Here is a 17,428-nt window from a genome sequence, read left to right as displayed (position 1 = left end):
CGGTTAAGCGTCCGACTTCAGCCAGGTCACGATCTCGCGGTCCGTGAGTTCGAGCCCCGCGTCGGGCTCTGGGCTGATGGCTCAGAGCCTGGAGCCTGTTTCTGACTCTGTGACTCCCTCTCTCTCTGCCCCTCCCCCGTTCATGCTCTGTCTCTCTCTGTCCCAAAAATAAATAAACGTTGAAAAAAAAAATTAAAAAAAAAAAAAGAAATGGATGCCCAGTGACAGAAATTAAGTTCCAAGAGGTTGACACTAGGTCAAGAGAGGGCAGATTGAAAGATTTACCAAAGATAGTCTAAATTGGATAATTCAGGCAGGTTAAATCCAAGTGAGTATCTATTGAAGAAAGGCTAAGAGCAAAGTAAGGAGGAGTTACAAGGGAAAAACCAAGTCCAAAGGTCCATGTATAGAGCTAACAGGTTAACATTAAGAAAAGATAGAGTCCGAGTAAAAACAGGTCAGGAACAAAACACCATAGAATGTAGAGATACTTGTATGGTTAGTGATGGGCCTGAAAATTGGCTCATTTAAACATCTGTATCTACCCTCTTCTGATTTCAAGAGTTTCTTCCAAACCTATCTGGTAACTTCAATTTTGTGGGGCTTGAGCAGTTTTATTATGTCCTTATCTTTCATCCTCTTGTCCAAACAAAAAGTGCTCAGTAGCTTATATTAAATCCTTTATTTTAAAGTCATAATTCTTTGATATGAAAGAAAAAGTTATTTGGCTTCTCCCTTGAGTTGATATGTGAGATGCCTCGCCTTCAGGTGAAGACTTTTTTTTTGTCTCTGTAAGACCCTAAATATTCATTTGTACGTACTAAGCGGTGGGTCTTTCTCAAAAAAGAGTATTCCTAAACAGTAGATTTGGCCTTTTGACAAAATACTAAAGAAGCACTGGGGCATCAAGGATTCCAAAGATAGGAGAAAACTTTGCGGTCACTGATGCTTGCAAAAGGCACCCAAAGGCACCAAATGTCAAGGCCTGTGCGGTGAGGTAAATAACCCAATGCTGAGGTGGGAAATTTGGAGCACTCTGGGTGTCCTTGATCACACTAGCAGAAACCAAATCAACAACAGAATTGTTGACGTAGTCTCTCTCTTCAGTATTCCATTTTGTAAAACTCAGATTCTTTTCATTTTCTTTTGGTTTATAAAGTGTTTAATCTATTCTATATCCACCCCTATTTTATTTTGAAATCAATATTTATTAAATGCTATACAGTGTTATTTCCCAACTTAGTACTCTCAGTCCATCCCCAAATTTTATTATCAGACTTACCGTGATCTTTCCATATAATCGATTATTCTGTCAAAGTTAATAATCTAACCACATATTTTTTCAAAGAGCTGGGCTTCTATTTTATATTCATAAGATATTTATGACAGCAGTGTCTTTGAATTTTAATGAGAAGCTTAATCAAATATGTAACAAGCTTTGCGTTACCTTACTGAATATATAACACAAAATTACCTTTTAGAAAGTCTGTGGCTATAAATGATATTTTGTCCTAAAATATTTCTTTTTTACTTTAATATAGTCTGTCTATGGTTTACAAAATGACATTAGAAGTCACAGTCCTACCCACACACCCACACCAGAAACTAAACCTCCAACAGAAGATGAATTACAACAACAGGTGGGTCTACCTATAAAATGATCCGTTAAGGGTTTACAGAGTAGTAGCTATGAAGACTGCATGGTGAATCTTAATGACAAGGGTTCTCAAAGGTTATTTGAAGGGTTGACTGTTTCATAGAGAAGATTTGCAGTTAAAAGTTAGTGAAATCACTTATTTTAAGCTGTGTAGTCCCTCGAAAATGTATCAATATAGAGAGGTGTTTTTCAGATCTCTTCACTCTTTAATTCCCCAAATCCTGCTTCCTCTAACCAATTCTTTAAAATGACCTACACTGATGATTAGGCGTCTCCATTTCAAGAGTTATTTTGTACTCTGGAGCTCTTCTTGAAGAACGGAAGACTAGAAGCTGGTGACCATTGAGTCACGTGTTTTCTGTATCCAATCATGTGACATGATCTTCACGGAGAGCTTTTTCTTGCTTCTCCCCCCCTGCTCCTCATAAGCCTCTGAAGTTTTCCTGAATTAACACTGGTGTGCAGTAATGGCATATGTCACTTGTTGTTTCGCAAATTGATAAATAGTTTGGTCCCCAAGTAATATTCGAGAGCAAACACGAGGGTCTCTCATATCAAATAATAGTGAAATCTCTTGGTTTGGTTCAAAATAACTTTTTTATTCTTTTCCCTGATATTTTATTGTGATCTGGTTTAGCAATAGTGTAATGATACTTTCTCTAGTATATTTATAATAACCATGAATGGAAAGTAATTTAGAGAGTTTTGAAGTTTTCTATGTGTGATTATGTCCCTGTGAACATTTGTTATGAAATGTTGGTAAAATTATTCCCCAAACACCTATCTTTGATGCTTTCTTGGGCTAGTATTAGGAAGTAGGGTTTACTTTGAAATTATAGTACATGGGGCACCTGGGTGGCTCAGTCAGTTGAGCGACCGACCTCGGCTCAGGTCATGATCTCGCAGTTCGTGAGTTCGAGCCCCGCGTCGGGCTGTGTGCTGACAGGTCGGAGCCTGGAGCCTGCTTCAGATTCTGTGTCTCCCTCTCTCTCTGCCCTTCCCCCACTCATGCTCTGTCTCAGAAATAAACATTAAAAAAAAAAAAAAGAAATTATAGTACAAATAACAAATATATTTATTTTCTGAATTTAATATTGGGGATTGATTCTGATTTGGCTTTTCACTCTGAATAAATGTTTAAAATCTCTATAATGCTTTTAAAATAAAGTTATATTTTGTCAAAGTATGCAGAATGTTCAAATTCAGTGCTGTTCTAAAGGGATATTGACTATGTTTTTTCAAACACTTTAATTTTCAGAGTCATCTCCTTTGATTTTTCAGACTTTGAAATTTTACTGACTTGGAACATATTCTTATTTAGAATTGCCCAGTGTATCAGAATTTCGAGTTGAAAATTTTGAGAATGTCACTACTTACATAACTACTTCTTTAATTCTTTTCAGATTAAATATTGGCAAATACAGTTAGATAGACATCGGTTAAAAATGTCAAAAGTTGCTGATAGGTAAGTATTTCAAGATGCCCATATAAATAAAAAAAATTCATGTGATAGTTAACTGTGTTTAAAATGGGATCCTGTAAGAAATTTTATTTTTCCTTTTGCACATAGAAAACTTTCAAAAATGGGGTGCCTGGGTGGCTCAGTCGGTTAAGTGTCCAACTTCAGCTCAGGTCATGATCTCATGGTTTGTGAGTTCAAACCCCACGCTGGGCTCTGTGCTGACAGCTCGGAGCCGAGAGCCTACTTTGGATTCTGTTTCTCCCTCTCTCTCTCTGCCCCTCTCCTGTTTGTGCTCTATCTCTCCCTGTCTCTCAAAAACAATAAACCTAGAAAGAAAGAAAGAAAGAAAGAAAGAAAGAAAGAAAGAAAGAGAAAGAAAGAAAGAAAAGAAAGAAAGGAAAAGAGAAAAGAAGGAAAGGGAAGGAAAGGAGAGGGGAGGGGAAGGGAGGGAAGGGAAGGAAACTTTCAGGGAACTCTTCTGTTATAGTTTAAATGAAAGAATGATCATTACTGTCTTCAGTCTCTCGAGATCCAGTCCTGCGCAACTAGAATCAGATACAGAAGATATTTCCAAGGAGTTGAATTTTTCACTCCTGCTGAGAGAAATGAACCTTTCAATTTATCAAGTTACTTTTTGGCAACTTAGAGCCTCTCTGTAAATTCATCTTAACATTGACACTTTTCAGTTATTGCATGACTTCAGAATTTGAATTAAACACAGATTTTAGATATTTTCCTTTTCTTCATTTAAATCTGTTATTAGTGGCACACATGTTCTTCGCTTTGGAGTATTGCCAAATCCCACCTCTCCAACTTCTTTCCTTTCCTCTCCGTCTTTTTCTTTTCTTTCTTTCTTTTTTTTTAATACAAATTAAAAAAAAATGTTAGTGATTCCCCCCTTACCTAACTCCTGTAGATACTTTTAATAAAAATTTCCTTTACCCATTCTCCAAGTTTGCTAAAATTTCAGCTGTGAGTGGACTGGCTGGCCAAGGATTGGAACTGACCCTTAGCACTGTTTTTCACACACTGACACTTTCCATTTTACTTCATTTTAATGGACGGATGTTGCCTCACTTGGTTTGGGCATGGACAGACATGGACTCCTTAGCTACATTTGTCTTCCAAGGTGCACAATAAGTTGATGCACAAAAGTTATTGAAACGTGGAAACTGCCATTGGGTTTTACTCTATAAGCAAGCGATTCCTTGCCCAGACCTTTTTATATCGTATCCCTTATTTGGGGCTGGGTATAACTCAGCAAAAAAACTAACGAAGATGAAAATATTTTTTTTTTCTCTCTAGTCTGTTAAGTTACACGGAACAGTATGTAGAATATGACCCATTTCTTGTGCCACCTGACCCTTCTAACCCATGGCTGTCTGATGATACTACTTTCTGGGAACTCGAAGCAAGGTATGTGACATGTTCTTTTCTCTCCAATTATTTCACTTATTTCAGGTTTTGGGTAAAATAGGAAGAATTCCATAACTGATAATGGTAAGGCTAATTTTACTCTGTGTCTCTATTAGCCCGTGATATAAAGTTCTTGTTCAAGGTAATGGTTTTTAAACCTTAAATACTTGCATTTGTGTTCAGATGCACATTGCCAGAGGACTGGCACAAAATTAGAGGTACAGGAGTTTCAGGATAGATTATTCAGAGTTGGGATCTTCAGTTCTTGAAATTTAGCTCATGGTTTTTGCTTCTTTGAAACTCCGCATAGCCACACAGGCCCCTGTATTCAAGCAAAATGATTGTTAAATCCATACTTATTTAAGCACAATACAGGTATGGCTCTATCCAGTCAATTTTAAAACAAAATGAACTTGCCATTAACACTCTAAGAGAATCTGACAAGATACTGACGTCTTAAGAAAACCAAAGCACAATTTAAGATTCCCTGGTTTCCCTCATGACCTGTATAAGGGAAGACTTATATCATCAATCGTGACAGAGTCATGAGGAGAGCAGTGCCTATCACTACACAGAGTGAGGATTTCACATCCTATGGCCTTTCTCTAGACTGTGTTTATGGACTTTTTCTTTCTTTTACCTCCAGACAGTGTTCTTAAATGCTTGACAAGTGCAGGCTCTTCATCCATAAGTTCTAGATTTTATACATGAGGAATTGGGGCCCCAGAATGTTGTGATTCAGCCAGGATTAGGTCACACATTTCATCAACAACAAACTCATAACTAGAATTTAGGCCTTTTGCTTCCCAGTGCATTTTCCTCCAGTACAACGTACCACCATGAGACTCCACACTATATGCTGGTTAAGAAATCGTGCTTTGAGGTGAGAATGTCTAGAATATTGCCCCTTATTACATGTCATACATTGGCAAGTTAAAACCCTCTGTGTGCCTTGATTTCTTCATCTATAAAATAAGAATTATAATAGTACCTGTCTCAAAAGTTGCAGAAAAAAATCTAAAAGAATCCCTCTAGAGCACTTAGTGCCTAGGCTTAATAAAGATTAGACTGTTGTTAATGCCTAATATATACTTCACTATGATTTCATGCACAGCCATCAATCACAGATTTTTTTTTCCTGAAAGATATGTTAAAGATGGGAACCTCAAGATATATATGATTTTGAGGGGAAATGTAATAGAAGATAGAATTGGCATGAAAGGAGTATATTTTTCCTCATTTTATCTCCTATAGCAAAGAACCAAGTCAGCAGAGGGTAAAACGATGGGGTTTTGGCATGGATGAAGCATTGAAAGACCCAGTTGGGAGAGAACAGTTTCTTAAATTTCTAGAGTCAGAATTCAGCTCAGAAAATTTAAGGTAAGACACATTGTTTGTATCCTATTCTATGTCAGAGAGACTTACTGTGATATGGCTGGTTATTTTGCACCAAATAGATCAGTTACCCTCGTACCAACATGATGACAATATGAACCCATTGAATTTCTGCCTCCTGATGGAGGAAAAAAGGTAACAAAGGAAAAGCCTATCCAGAATTATTAGTTCCTTATAATGGTTTATTTTTACATTATCTCTTCATCTATTAAGTATATAAGTGTGATGCATTTGAAATGGACTCCATAAAAAAGTATAATACCTGAACTAATGTTTGGCAAAGTGAAGAATGGCCAATAATATTTATGAAGTTAAATTATCATTATTTATCAGTATTGGTCTTCTTAAAGTAAGGTCTGGGTGCCTATTAAAAATAACTTGAAACAACACTGTGGGGCAGTTCATGCACTTGGCACATTTAAATATAGCTTCAGGACAGTTGAGGGCCGCACCACACTGAGCTGTTAGTAGGAGAGGGGTGTGCATTCCACCCATCTGTTGTATGCATCATCCTTACATATTTTTGAATTTTTTCGAACTTAAGAGGCACCTGGAAATTGAATTTTTAAATGTGAGACACTGCAATAGATTTTAATGGCTCTTTTTAAGATCACCGAAGTGAGTGATAACTTTCCACTGCATAAAAATGTTTTTCCATGAGCTTTTTAATTCATTATTCTTTTGAAAATGATACCCTAATTTACTTTCCCATGACTTATGCGGTCCTGTGGAACTCATTTATGGTAAGGTCCCAGCATTCATTTATTTTCATTGGAACACTGCAGCTCCAGGCATTGTCACATTCTTTACAGATGATTTAACAGATACCAATACCAAATCATTCAGAAGCATGTAGAACTTTGACAGATGTCCTATGGTTGAAGCAAGATGATCACAGTTGGAACCTGGAATAATTTTATTATATATGCATGCCTGTCATGAATTGTTGGGATGCAGCCTTCTATTCATTCAAGTTTGTGCAAACCCATCTTGGGAAGGCCTTTAGAAGATCTACACTGCTAAGGGTTTTTTTTTTTTTTATCAAGGTCACATCATCAATTATTGAGTAAAGGAATGCATAAAAAATATAGCAGAGATAAAAAATATTTTTAGCCTTTTAGCAGATGGGAAGATGGAATTTCCTCTAGTTCTCTAAGTTTTTAAATAAATGCCAACATCAGGGGTATCATGATGAAAAAATAAACAAGAAATAGGGCACCTGGGTTGCTCAGTCAGTTAAAGGTCCAGCTCTTGGTTTTGGCTCAGGTCATGATCTACAGTTTGTGAGATCAAGCCCTGCATTGGGCTTCACGCTCACAGTTTGGAGCCTGCTTGAGATTCTATCTCTCTCCCTCTCTCTCTCTCTGCCCCTCCCCTGCTCGTGCTCTCTCTCTCTCTCAAAACAAGTAAAAATAAACTTAAGAAATAAACAAGTAATAAGCCTGGCCAGTATCACCTAACCAAATAAAAATGGTTCCTGATTTCATTAAAACTACAGCCTAGTGGTGGATACGGAGAACACAGATCACAACACAAAATCGTGGTTATTTAGATCTGAGAAGTACAGAGGGATAGCTAACCTAGAGTTGGAGGTCAGCAAAGGCATCCTAGGGGAAATAGCTTCAGGCTGTGATTTGGATGTCAAGATATAACCAGCCAAAACGTAAGAAGAAAGAAGCTCTGGGCAAAGGAAATAGTGGCAACTGTGTTTGTTTCGTGAATGAATTGAATCACTGCTGATTCCTTAGTTCAAGCCTTAACCATTTCTTATGTCAATAATTTTATGCCATACTAGTTTTCTTTTTTTTAATTTTTTTAATGTTTATTTTTGAGAGAGAGAGAAAGAAAGGGGGGGGGAGGGGCAGGGAGAGGGAGAGACACAGAATCCGAAGCAGGCTCCAAGACTCTGGGCTGTTAGCACACAGCCTGACGCGGGACTTGAACTCAGGAACTGAGAGATCATGACCTTAGCTGAAGTTGGACGCTCAACCGACTGAGCCACCCAGGCACCCCTACCATGCTAGTTTTCCATCTAAGTCATTTCATTTAAGAAATATGACATATTTAATATATTTTATGTTATAATCATATCCATACTGTTATGCCATGGTATATTTAGTGTTCACTCTTTCTGATTATCAAACATCTAATCACCACAACAAAAATGAAATTTAAACATTTGTGCCCCATTTTCCGATAAGCAAAATATGTCTGAGGGAGGCTAAGCATCTTGTCCAAGTTAGATGGGCTAGTAATTGGAATCCTAGGCTTTCTAAAAGCCAATAGAGGCTATACTCCACTGCTCCCCAAATCTGAGCCCACTGTTTCTGGTATCACACACTGAGGAAGAAAGAATATTCCAGTTGTCCAGGAGGGCTAATTGAGCTTAAGTTAGTCTCAGTTTGTCTTATCAAGCAGCTGCCTGTAAGCACCTGCTCTTTACAGAAGCATGACACTCCTATGTTCTTCCAGAATTAAGACAGGAAAAAAAAAGTCAAGAAATACTGTTTATTGATAACTTATTCCTTAAATATAACCTCTGCTGTCCATTGGTGTGTTTTTACTCATTCCCTTTTCAGGTAAAACATGCAGCATAGTGGAACTACTAAGGAAATATAGTAATATGAGTTTTATTGTTGAGTGTCTAAAAATGTGTCAGGCACTCAGAAGTGCCTCTTACAAAATTTATCTTGTCATCTAATGGAAACCTAGTGAGATAGACATTATTATCCCATTTTACTGATTAAGAACTCAAGACTCAAAGACATTAAGACACTTCCTCATATTCCAGCTACCATATATTAAGGATGATGGGATTTTACCAGTGTCCTTTCCATTCTACTGAGTTATTACAGCATCTACAGTAAGGCCGAGAATAAGAAAGGTGATGATGTGGGGCACCTGGGTGTCTCAGTTGGTTAAGGGTCCAACTTTGGCTCAGGTCATGATCTCACAGTTCATGAGTTCAAGCCCCATATCACGCTCTGTGCTGACAGCTTAGAGCCTAGAGCCTGCTCGGATTCTGTCTCCCTCTCTTTCTTCCCCTTTCCCACTCATTCTCTGTCTATCTCCAAAACAAATAGACATAAAAAGAAAGAAAGAAAGAAAGAAAGAAAGAAAGAAAGAAAGAAAGAAAGAAAGAAAGAAAGAGGAAGGAAGGAAGGAAGGAAGGAAGGAAGGAAGGAAGGCAGGCAGGCGATGATGCTCTTAGGGACAGTTACGAGCACATCAACTGCTGCAAATTATCCAGGGGCAAACCCCAGCTATGACACTCATAGTGGGCAACCTTAAATAAGTGACTTAATCTTCATATCCTCAGTTTCCTTTTCTCAAAAATGGGGGAAATAATAGCACATACTCTAGTGCTGTAGAGATTGAATTAGTAAATATGACTAAACCACTTAGAATAGAGCCTGCACTTATTACTGTAAGTGTTCTTATTAATTTTTCTGTGTTTTCAAATTTATTAAGATGTCACTGCATCTATATCAGCTTTCCCTTACCAGCCCAGTGCTTTGCCCAGCAGAAGGCTTTTTCCTGCTTTGCACTCCCACACTATGTGGTTTGCCCTGTTGATAGCTGCTCCTGGGGTCCTAATGTTAGGCAGTTATTTGAATGGTGTACCTTTTTCTCTAGTGCTTCTTTGAGGACAGAAAAATTCTTTCAATTAAGGTGTTGAAAGCATGCTGGAATGGACTTGAATGAGCATTCATTACAACATTTATGCGCCCTCAGATGGCAATTAGATTGCACAGTGTCCAAATCTCTTATTTTTAGAGGAAATAGTCTTGAGCCTTCCCTTCTGAAGACAATAATGGTAGTTTCATGTGTAAGGCGTTGTCCAAAATTGGACTATCTACTGTTATATATATCTATAGGAAAATAATCTCTAGAAACTGGAAACTCACTAGATGGAGTAATATTTGATTTTCTAACTCTAGCTCAACTGCTTTATTACTTATTTCTGACCTTTCATTAATGCCCAAGTTAAAACTTAATAATTATGAAGGTTCTGTTTGTATGAAGGTTCTGTTTATAAAGGTCATATTGTACCTCTCTTAAGACTCTGTAGCCTGAACTGAGAACAAACTGAGGGTTGATGGGGGGTGGGAGGGAGGGGAGGGTGGGGGGTGGGTATTGAGGAGGGCACCTTTTGGGATGAGCACTGGGTGTTGTATGGAAACCAATTTGACAAAAAATTTCATATATTAAATAAATAAATAAATAAATAAATAAATAAATAAAGACTCTGTAGCCTGTAGTGAACTTTGTCTTTTGTCATTTTCCCATTTCATGACTACATATGCTATTAGGGTGATAATGGTCTATATTGAGGATAACATAGACGTAGTATGTTCCATTTTCAAGGATTTTTTTTCATTTTAACAAATTATAGTGATATATATAATATATATATCATGTATATATTCATTTTTTTAAGTTTATTTACTTATTTTGAGAGGGGCAGAGGCAGGCCACGAGCATGGGAGGGGGAGAGAGAGAGAGAAAGAGAGAGAATCCCAAGTAGGCTCCATGCTGTCAGTACAGAGATTAACATGGGGCTTGAACTCACGAAACCATGAGATCATGACCTGAGCTGAAACCAAGAGCCAGATGCTTAACCAACTGAGCCACCCAGGCACCCAGCATCTTCATCTTTTCAACATTATTTCTAGTCCTAACCAAAATGATATAACGTAGAACAAAATTTAAAGAAATGAAACCTATTAATACAATGTGACCCTTTATTATTAGACATTGCTATTTGCTCTTAGCCAAAACATGTTCTGGTGGGTTTTTTTCCTTACAGCATATATATTCTACACAGAAGCATATAAAATATATTTACATATTTAGAAGAAAGTCAGTATTTGTTTTGTTTGTTTGTTTTCCAGAGCTTCTGAATTGCTTTGATGCCTCTGCAAATTTAAACCTTTCAAACAGTGGCACGTGAAAGCTTGTTGCTTCTGTCATTCCATAACTCTCTGAATTAAACAGCCTAAAATTAGTTACTTGCCCTGATTTCTCCAGCTAGGGCCTTTTCTGATCTTGTGTCCAGGCCTCTTTTAATTCCAGTAAAGCTTCGCTGTGATTCCCTTGCCACGTAGAGCAGAAAATCCTCTCCATACTAACTCTCATTGCTCACATGGACAACAGATCCAAAGAATATAGTACAATGCACTGCTTTATCCCCCAAGCAGATGCTCTGTGTCATTCACTCTAATCCCCTACAACCTCCTCTTCCTTTCTAATAAATGGTTCTTTAGTGGTGCTATTTTGCTGTAGTAAAAATTAAAGTTGTGAAGAATCAGGGCTCTGGGAGATCTGCTTTCAATAGCAAACACTTAAAAAAGATTGTTTTCAATATTTCCTTTTGAAAACATTTATACTTTTGAATACAACTAATGAAAAAAAATTCAGTAAAGGCCATATATTGGAAGCCCTGAGAAAAAAAGGGGTTTATTGTTATGCATTATTGTGAATTGTGTGATCAGTCAATATTATAAGAAGTTGCAAATTATGAGGCATCACAGTAAATGCTTGGTGTCACATTTTCCATAGATTCTGGCTAGCAGTGGAAGACCTGAAGAAAAGGCCTATTAGAGAAGTCCCTTCCCGAGTTCAGGAAATATGGCAAGAATTTCTGGCTCCTGGAGCTCCCAGTGCCATTAACTTGGATTCTAAGAGCTATGATAAAACCACACAGAATGTGAAGGAACCTGGACGATACACATTCGAAGATGCTCAGGTTGGTATATGGGTGGGCCTCACAGCATGTCACAAATGTGTTCCTGGAAAATTGACGTTTGAGGTATTTCTGCTTTATTTTCATTGTAATTGGCAGCTAGACTTAATATTTTCAATTTAGGTAACTGTATGTAAAATAATTCCAATTGATTTGGAAGAAAAGAGAGACACATTAAAATGAACAGTTTCTGAAGCTTGGGAATGTTTTATAAATTTGAATGTTTTTATGTGAAAATTTCTTAAAGGGGAATATTTGAAATATTTGAACACTTTTACTTCATTTTTCTACTTCATCTCCCAATATGCAAGAAAACACTTATCTAATGATGACCTCAGCGCAGTAACACATAGTTGAAATCTTTAAGGTATCTTCCAATGTGGAGATTCTAAGATGCTGACATTCCTAAATTATTCATCATTATGAATAGTCAGAGCTAAGCTAAAGTAGGTTACAGTTATGTCACACTCAAGCCAGTTTTGTCTCTTATGATACAATGAAATAATAGAATTAGGCATATATGAATTTCCCAAGTTAAGTTTTTAATCTGTGAAAAGGAAAAAAAGGAAATTAATATTAAGATGTTAATATCCTAAGACAAATATTTAGATTTTTTTTCCTCAAACTGGGCACAATTGCCTCCTTAGACACAGTCTGAATTTTTCCTTCTCTAAAAAAATATTGTGCTCAAGAAGAAAAGTAAACTTTTGAGTATTATTTTCCTAATGATATGCTGTAATTGGCTTTTTAAAAAAATTTTTTAATGTTTATTTATTTTTGAGAGAGAGAGAGAGAGACAGAACATGAGCGGGGGAGGGGCAGTGTGAGGGAGACACAGAATCGGAAGCAGGCTACAGGCTCCGAGCTGTCAGCACAAAGCCTGACCCGGGGCTTGAACTCATGAACTGTAAGATCATGACCTGAGTCGAAGTCAGACACTCAACCAACTGAGCCACCCAGGCGCCCCTGTAAATTAAATTGGCTTTTAAATTGGAACATGCATACATCATAATTTCTTAAACCTCTTCAAAAGAAGAATATTAGTTCTAGAAAGTATCTTGTTTTTCAAATAACAATATTACTAAAATAAAATCTAGAAGATTTTAAAATCTAAAAGACCTTATTTTCACTCCCGGTGGAAAGGACATTTCTCCTGGCTTTGGTCTAAAGAAATGAGCCATCGTATAGAAAACTAACACAGGTTGAGATAGCTAAACAGACACCCATCTTTGCTTTCCCATGGCCTTCTATGTAGAAATAATTATAGACACATGCAAGAGAGCAGGATGAAAATTATAGTCCTGTTGCTTACTTCTCTGTGGATTTATCTTTCTTTCAGTTCAAGATAAAATTTCAAGCATTTTTCTAGAGCCAACAATATGTAAAATGTTTGAAATGATCTCCCTGAAGTCTTAAAAAGAACATTTCTTTGTTATCTGTGGCATTAAAAATATTCTTGCTTAATAGGTCTTCAGTAAAATGAAAAGGCATAATTTTCTATAGAAAACATTACCACCTGACCCTGGGCTTCTTTTTCAGTTAAGCTCAGATATTTAACTCCAGTTGTTGATAGGTTTTTTAACCCCATCCTCAAAAATATAGTAATGAAAATTCCTGCCATTTTTTGAGAAAAGAAACAGTGTAATGGTTAAGAAAGCAGACTCTAGAGCCAAATTGCCTGGGTTCTAGTCAAAGCTCTGTGACCTTCTTCATATTTAAAATGGGTATAATAATGGTTCCCATCCTCACTGAAGTTTTGTGAGGATTAAATTAACTAATACAGGCAATCACTAGAAGTGTGCCTAGTATATATGCAAGTATATCTGAGCACTTACTATGCATACTCCCCTTCTTTGCTAAATATGTATCATTCCTTTAAGCCTCACAACAACCCTATTGTACAGAGTGGAAAACTAAGGCTCAGAGAGATGGGATAATTGACCTAAATTTACATGTTTGTAAGTGGCAGGTCTCGAGCGAGATAAGATCTGAAACCTTCAATGCTTGACCCCAAAACAAGACCTCTCTCCACTTTTCCAACAACAAATTCTGATAGGGTCTTGAATGTACCATACTTTTGGAGGTGAGCCTTGGGCTAGATATTGAGTGAGAATAACTCCAAATCATAGCAGAGAGGATTTTCTGCTCTACGTGGCAATGGTGTGTTTGAGACTGGGGAAACTGAGTCATTTCCTAAAATATATTTTTTTCTGCAAACAAAAAGAGATTGGGACATCCAGGATACTCTCTATATCTAACTGATTTTTCACTAGACTAGAAAGAGGAAGGAGCATTTATGCTCCATTGAACTTCAATGCTCATTGAACTCCCTAGATGGGGCTAACAACTGAATGGGATGAATATATTTTTTTCCTTGACTTCTTTGTCTATCAATATTCATCATCATAATAGGACATTGTGGACTGATTATAGGTTTAAATTATTAAATATTTACCTAATCTGTCACTGAAGGAAGTTTTTTTTAATGCATACAAATTAGGAGATTTAGCAATTAAATATCACAAAATATTTCTTGGATTTGTGCTCTGGCCCAAAGTGGATGTGGATGACAATTTTTTAATATAATTAGTACCAAAGAGATGATTCATCTGGACAGTCTGCATCCTCCAAGTAGATAGCTAGTGTGATTACTGAGTCTTGACTTCATATCATTCACTTTTGGCGTGGAGTAATTTTAAGAGATAGTAGATTTATTTATATTCTCAAATGACCTATATAAATCAACAACTTGATTTGAAATAACTTCATGACCTTCCATTAACTGAATTCCATGTTTTTCAAGGACTGGATATGATTTGCCTCCTCTGTAGCTCTCAACCCAGTTTAAATATTGATCATGAATAAAATTATAAATCTGAAGATTCATATGTTCTGTAAACACAAAGTATTCTCATCAACATTATCATTATTAATTTTAGCTGTTTCCAGATTTGTTTTGAACCATACCCTGTATTCTTGACACAGGATTTGATTTTTCCCTGAGAAATAATAAAGAGGCACTTCAACCATTATTTCTTTTTAGGAGCACATTTACAAATTGATGAAAAGTGATTCATACCCACGTTTTATAAGATCCAGTGCCTATCAAGAGCTTCTACAGGCAAAGAAAAAGGTATTGGTTCTTTGTGACCTTTTTCGATCTGGTTCTCAGTTATAATTGTATGGAGTAGTTCCTTCTACTGAGGCCAGGGTATTGGACAAATGGTAAGTGAACACACTCCAAGACCTTCCCCAAACCTTTGTGTTTTATAAGGGCCATCTGAGATGTTTTTGTTTTTGTTTGTTGATTGCTTATTTTCTTTTTTGTTTTGTTTATTTCTGCAGACGTTCATGCTTTACAACGTTTTTTAGAACCTGTTTTCATGTTTCATGTTAGTCTCTTGTATGGCCAGTTTATGGATATAAAAATATAAAAAATTAAAATTAATGAAAAGGAAAGAATAACATCATTAGGTCAAAAACTTGAAGAGGGTTTTCTTTGTCCAGGAAGCTTGAGTGTAAGGTTTTGGCCACATACCCCATAACCAAATATAGACTTATTATTTTCAATGATAGTTGCCAAAATGTAGTTATGTTCGATTCAAAATATTTTAATTTGGCATTCATCCTGAATTACTTAGTATCCTGATGATGAACTTTACACACCTAACAAGGTAGCCAAACACATTTTGGAAGAGCTGCAATAGACCTCATTATTCAATTAATGTTTATAATCAATCTAATCATTAAGGCAGGGTATGGAAAATCTGAATATAAAAATTGAACATCATTCATTATTTTTTAATGTTAAAATAGTCCATAGCTTCCTGAAATTTTTGAGATGAAATTATAATTTTGTGTAATTCATGACTGTCATTTAGGCTAATCTGATTTTTAAAGTCCATTGCCTTTGCCAATAAATACTCTGTACTTGCCCTGTTCAATACAGCAGCCACTAGCCACATGGGATTGTTTAAATTTAAATTTAAATTAAGAGTACATAAATTCTAGCCAGATTTCATGTACTCAATGGCATCAGCTTCTGAAATATTGGACAACATAGAATGGCATTTCCATCCTTTCAGCAAATTCTATTGGACAGCAATGCTTGACAGAATTGACATAATCAACAGAAATCTAGTCCTAACAGAAAAGTATGAAGAAATTCTGAAGATATTCCACTGATTTTCAAATATGTAGGCTTTGCAAATGTCAACGTAAAACCTTCATGAATCTACTTCATTTTAGTGTCATTTAATTTTGCTTGAAATCATACCATTTTGTTTGCACAGGAAGAGTTTTGGTGTTAAAAATAGAAGTTCTAATAAAAACAGAGCCTATGTCCTGTGTCTAGCGTCCTTCCTTGGCAGCTTTCCTACCTTCCCGGTCCCTGTGACTTAGAACATGGATTTGGCATTGCCTCCTTTCATCATCCTGTCTCTTTATGCTGTTTTCCTTGCTTTCTTTTTATTTATGTTCCCTATTTCCCTTTGCCACACCCACCCCATTCATGTAAGTCGGAACACTCAATGGATCGCAGAACATCTTTTGAGAAATTTGCACAGAATGTGGTAAGTTTTCTTTCTTTTTTTTTTTTTTTGAGGAATTACAAATCATTAAGTCTAATTGGGAAATTTTCCCAATTTCTAGCCCCATCACTCACCTTTCATCCGTTGATGTAACAAAAGTATTGTCTTTATTCGAACTCAGAACTTCTGCTTCCTGCTTATCTTTCTGACCCAGCTCTTTCTAGAGTAAAGATGTCATCCGTAAGAAACCATTTGTGTCAAACTAAGGTTTGGAAAGAAGTATATATTATGGCATATAAAATGAAGAAAGTATCTCTTACGTGTTTTTATTTTCATTCTATGTATCCCTTTCTTTCTTAAAGATGGTGCATGCATTTCTACATGCTCTTTCTCTTAGCCCTTCCTAAGGCTTTTTTAAAAGTTAAAGAACAATGAGGGTTCTGTGCTTTCTACCTCTGCAGAGAGAAAATGGCCTAATGAGCAGTTTAAAGCCAAAGACTTGGTATGAATGGTGGTTGGTGACAAGATATGCCCACCAAAGACCCACCAGCATGCCTCTCTTATGCTTTATGTTTTGGGAAGGTGTTGAAAACTGTTGCATAAATCATCCAAGAAACCAGTAGTTTTCATACCACTGTTTTCTTAGTATCTTGCCATGTGTTTTGGTGATACTTTGGTGATATATTTGTATGTGGGATTCCTTTTTTTTTTTTTTTTTTTTGTATTGTGCCAGTGCCTTTGCAACTTTCTGACGTTGTGTAAGCTCAAACTAAAGCCTTCAACACATTTATTTTTATAGGGCAGAAACATCCCTATTTTCCCATGCCATAAAAACTGTACACCAACACTGAGGGCCAGCACTAACCTGTTATGAAAAAGAGGTAGAAAAATCTTGGTTTATACTCAAGTTTGTCTGCATTGTCTGTTGAGTTGTGTGGTTAGCTCCATGCTGCTGTGTGTGTGTGTGTGTGTTGTGGCTTTTGCTGTGATGGCCAGTTAAGTGGAGTTATGTGTGTTGAAATGTAAGCAAATTGGAGTCAACAAAGATGCTGTTTTTTGTTTTTAGTTTCCTTCAAATATCTTTGTGGTGGGGAATGTTAATCAGTTCTATTTATGAATTGCCAGTTGTGACTAGGAACAGACTTTAAAAAGCTGTATATACTTTGAACAGTCAATGTGATTGCAAAAATTAAAGGGCTGGAAAATGAAGAACTCTAGGAATT

At 36.5% G+C, this 17,428-nt stretch overlaps 1 protein-coding gene across 6 annotated transcripts in view; it reads left to right on the top strand.

Annotated features, from left to right (window-relative positions):
- RGS7 (regulator of G protein signaling 7) overlaps positions 1-17,079 on the top strand; it is a 493,624-nt gene extending 476,545 nt beyond the window's left edge. For 3 of the 6 annotated variants that reach the window (XM_047077340.1, XM_047077343.1, XM_047077339.1), the window contains 7 exons: positions 1,542-1,640; positions 3,061-3,122; positions 4,425-4,535; positions 5,790-5,915; positions 11,493-11,679; positions 14,720-14,809; positions 17,005-17,079. In XM_047077340.1, coding sequence (XP_046933296.1) covers positions 1,542-1,640; positions 3,061-3,122; positions 4,425-4,535; positions 5,790-5,915; positions 11,493-11,679; positions 14,720-14,809; positions 17,005-17,079 — 750 coding nt within the window. Of the gene's footprint in view, positions 1-1,541; positions 1,641-3,060; positions 3,123-4,424; positions 4,536-5,789; positions 5,916-11,492; positions 11,680-14,719; positions 14,810-16,193; positions 16,248-17,004 lie in introns of all 6 variants that reach the window. The other 3 variants (XM_047077341.1, XM_047077338.1, XM_047077342.1) reach the window with 2 other exon arrangements.
- The last annotated feature ends 349 nt before the right edge of the window (positions 17,080-17,428 follow it).

Source organism: Lynx rufus, unplaced genomic scaffold (genome assembly GCF_022079265.1).
Source record: "Lynx rufus isolate CCGP_SWC_20201006 ecotype Redwood Valley unplaced genomic scaffold, mLynRuf1.p SCAF_15, whole genome shotgun sequence".
Taxonomy (NCBI): domain Eukaryota; kingdom Metazoa; phylum Chordata; class Mammalia; order Carnivora; family Felidae; genus Lynx; species Lynx rufus.
The sequence above is the reverse complement of the archived record's forward strand: the minus strand, read 5'-3'. Positions and strand labels throughout refer to the sequence as shown.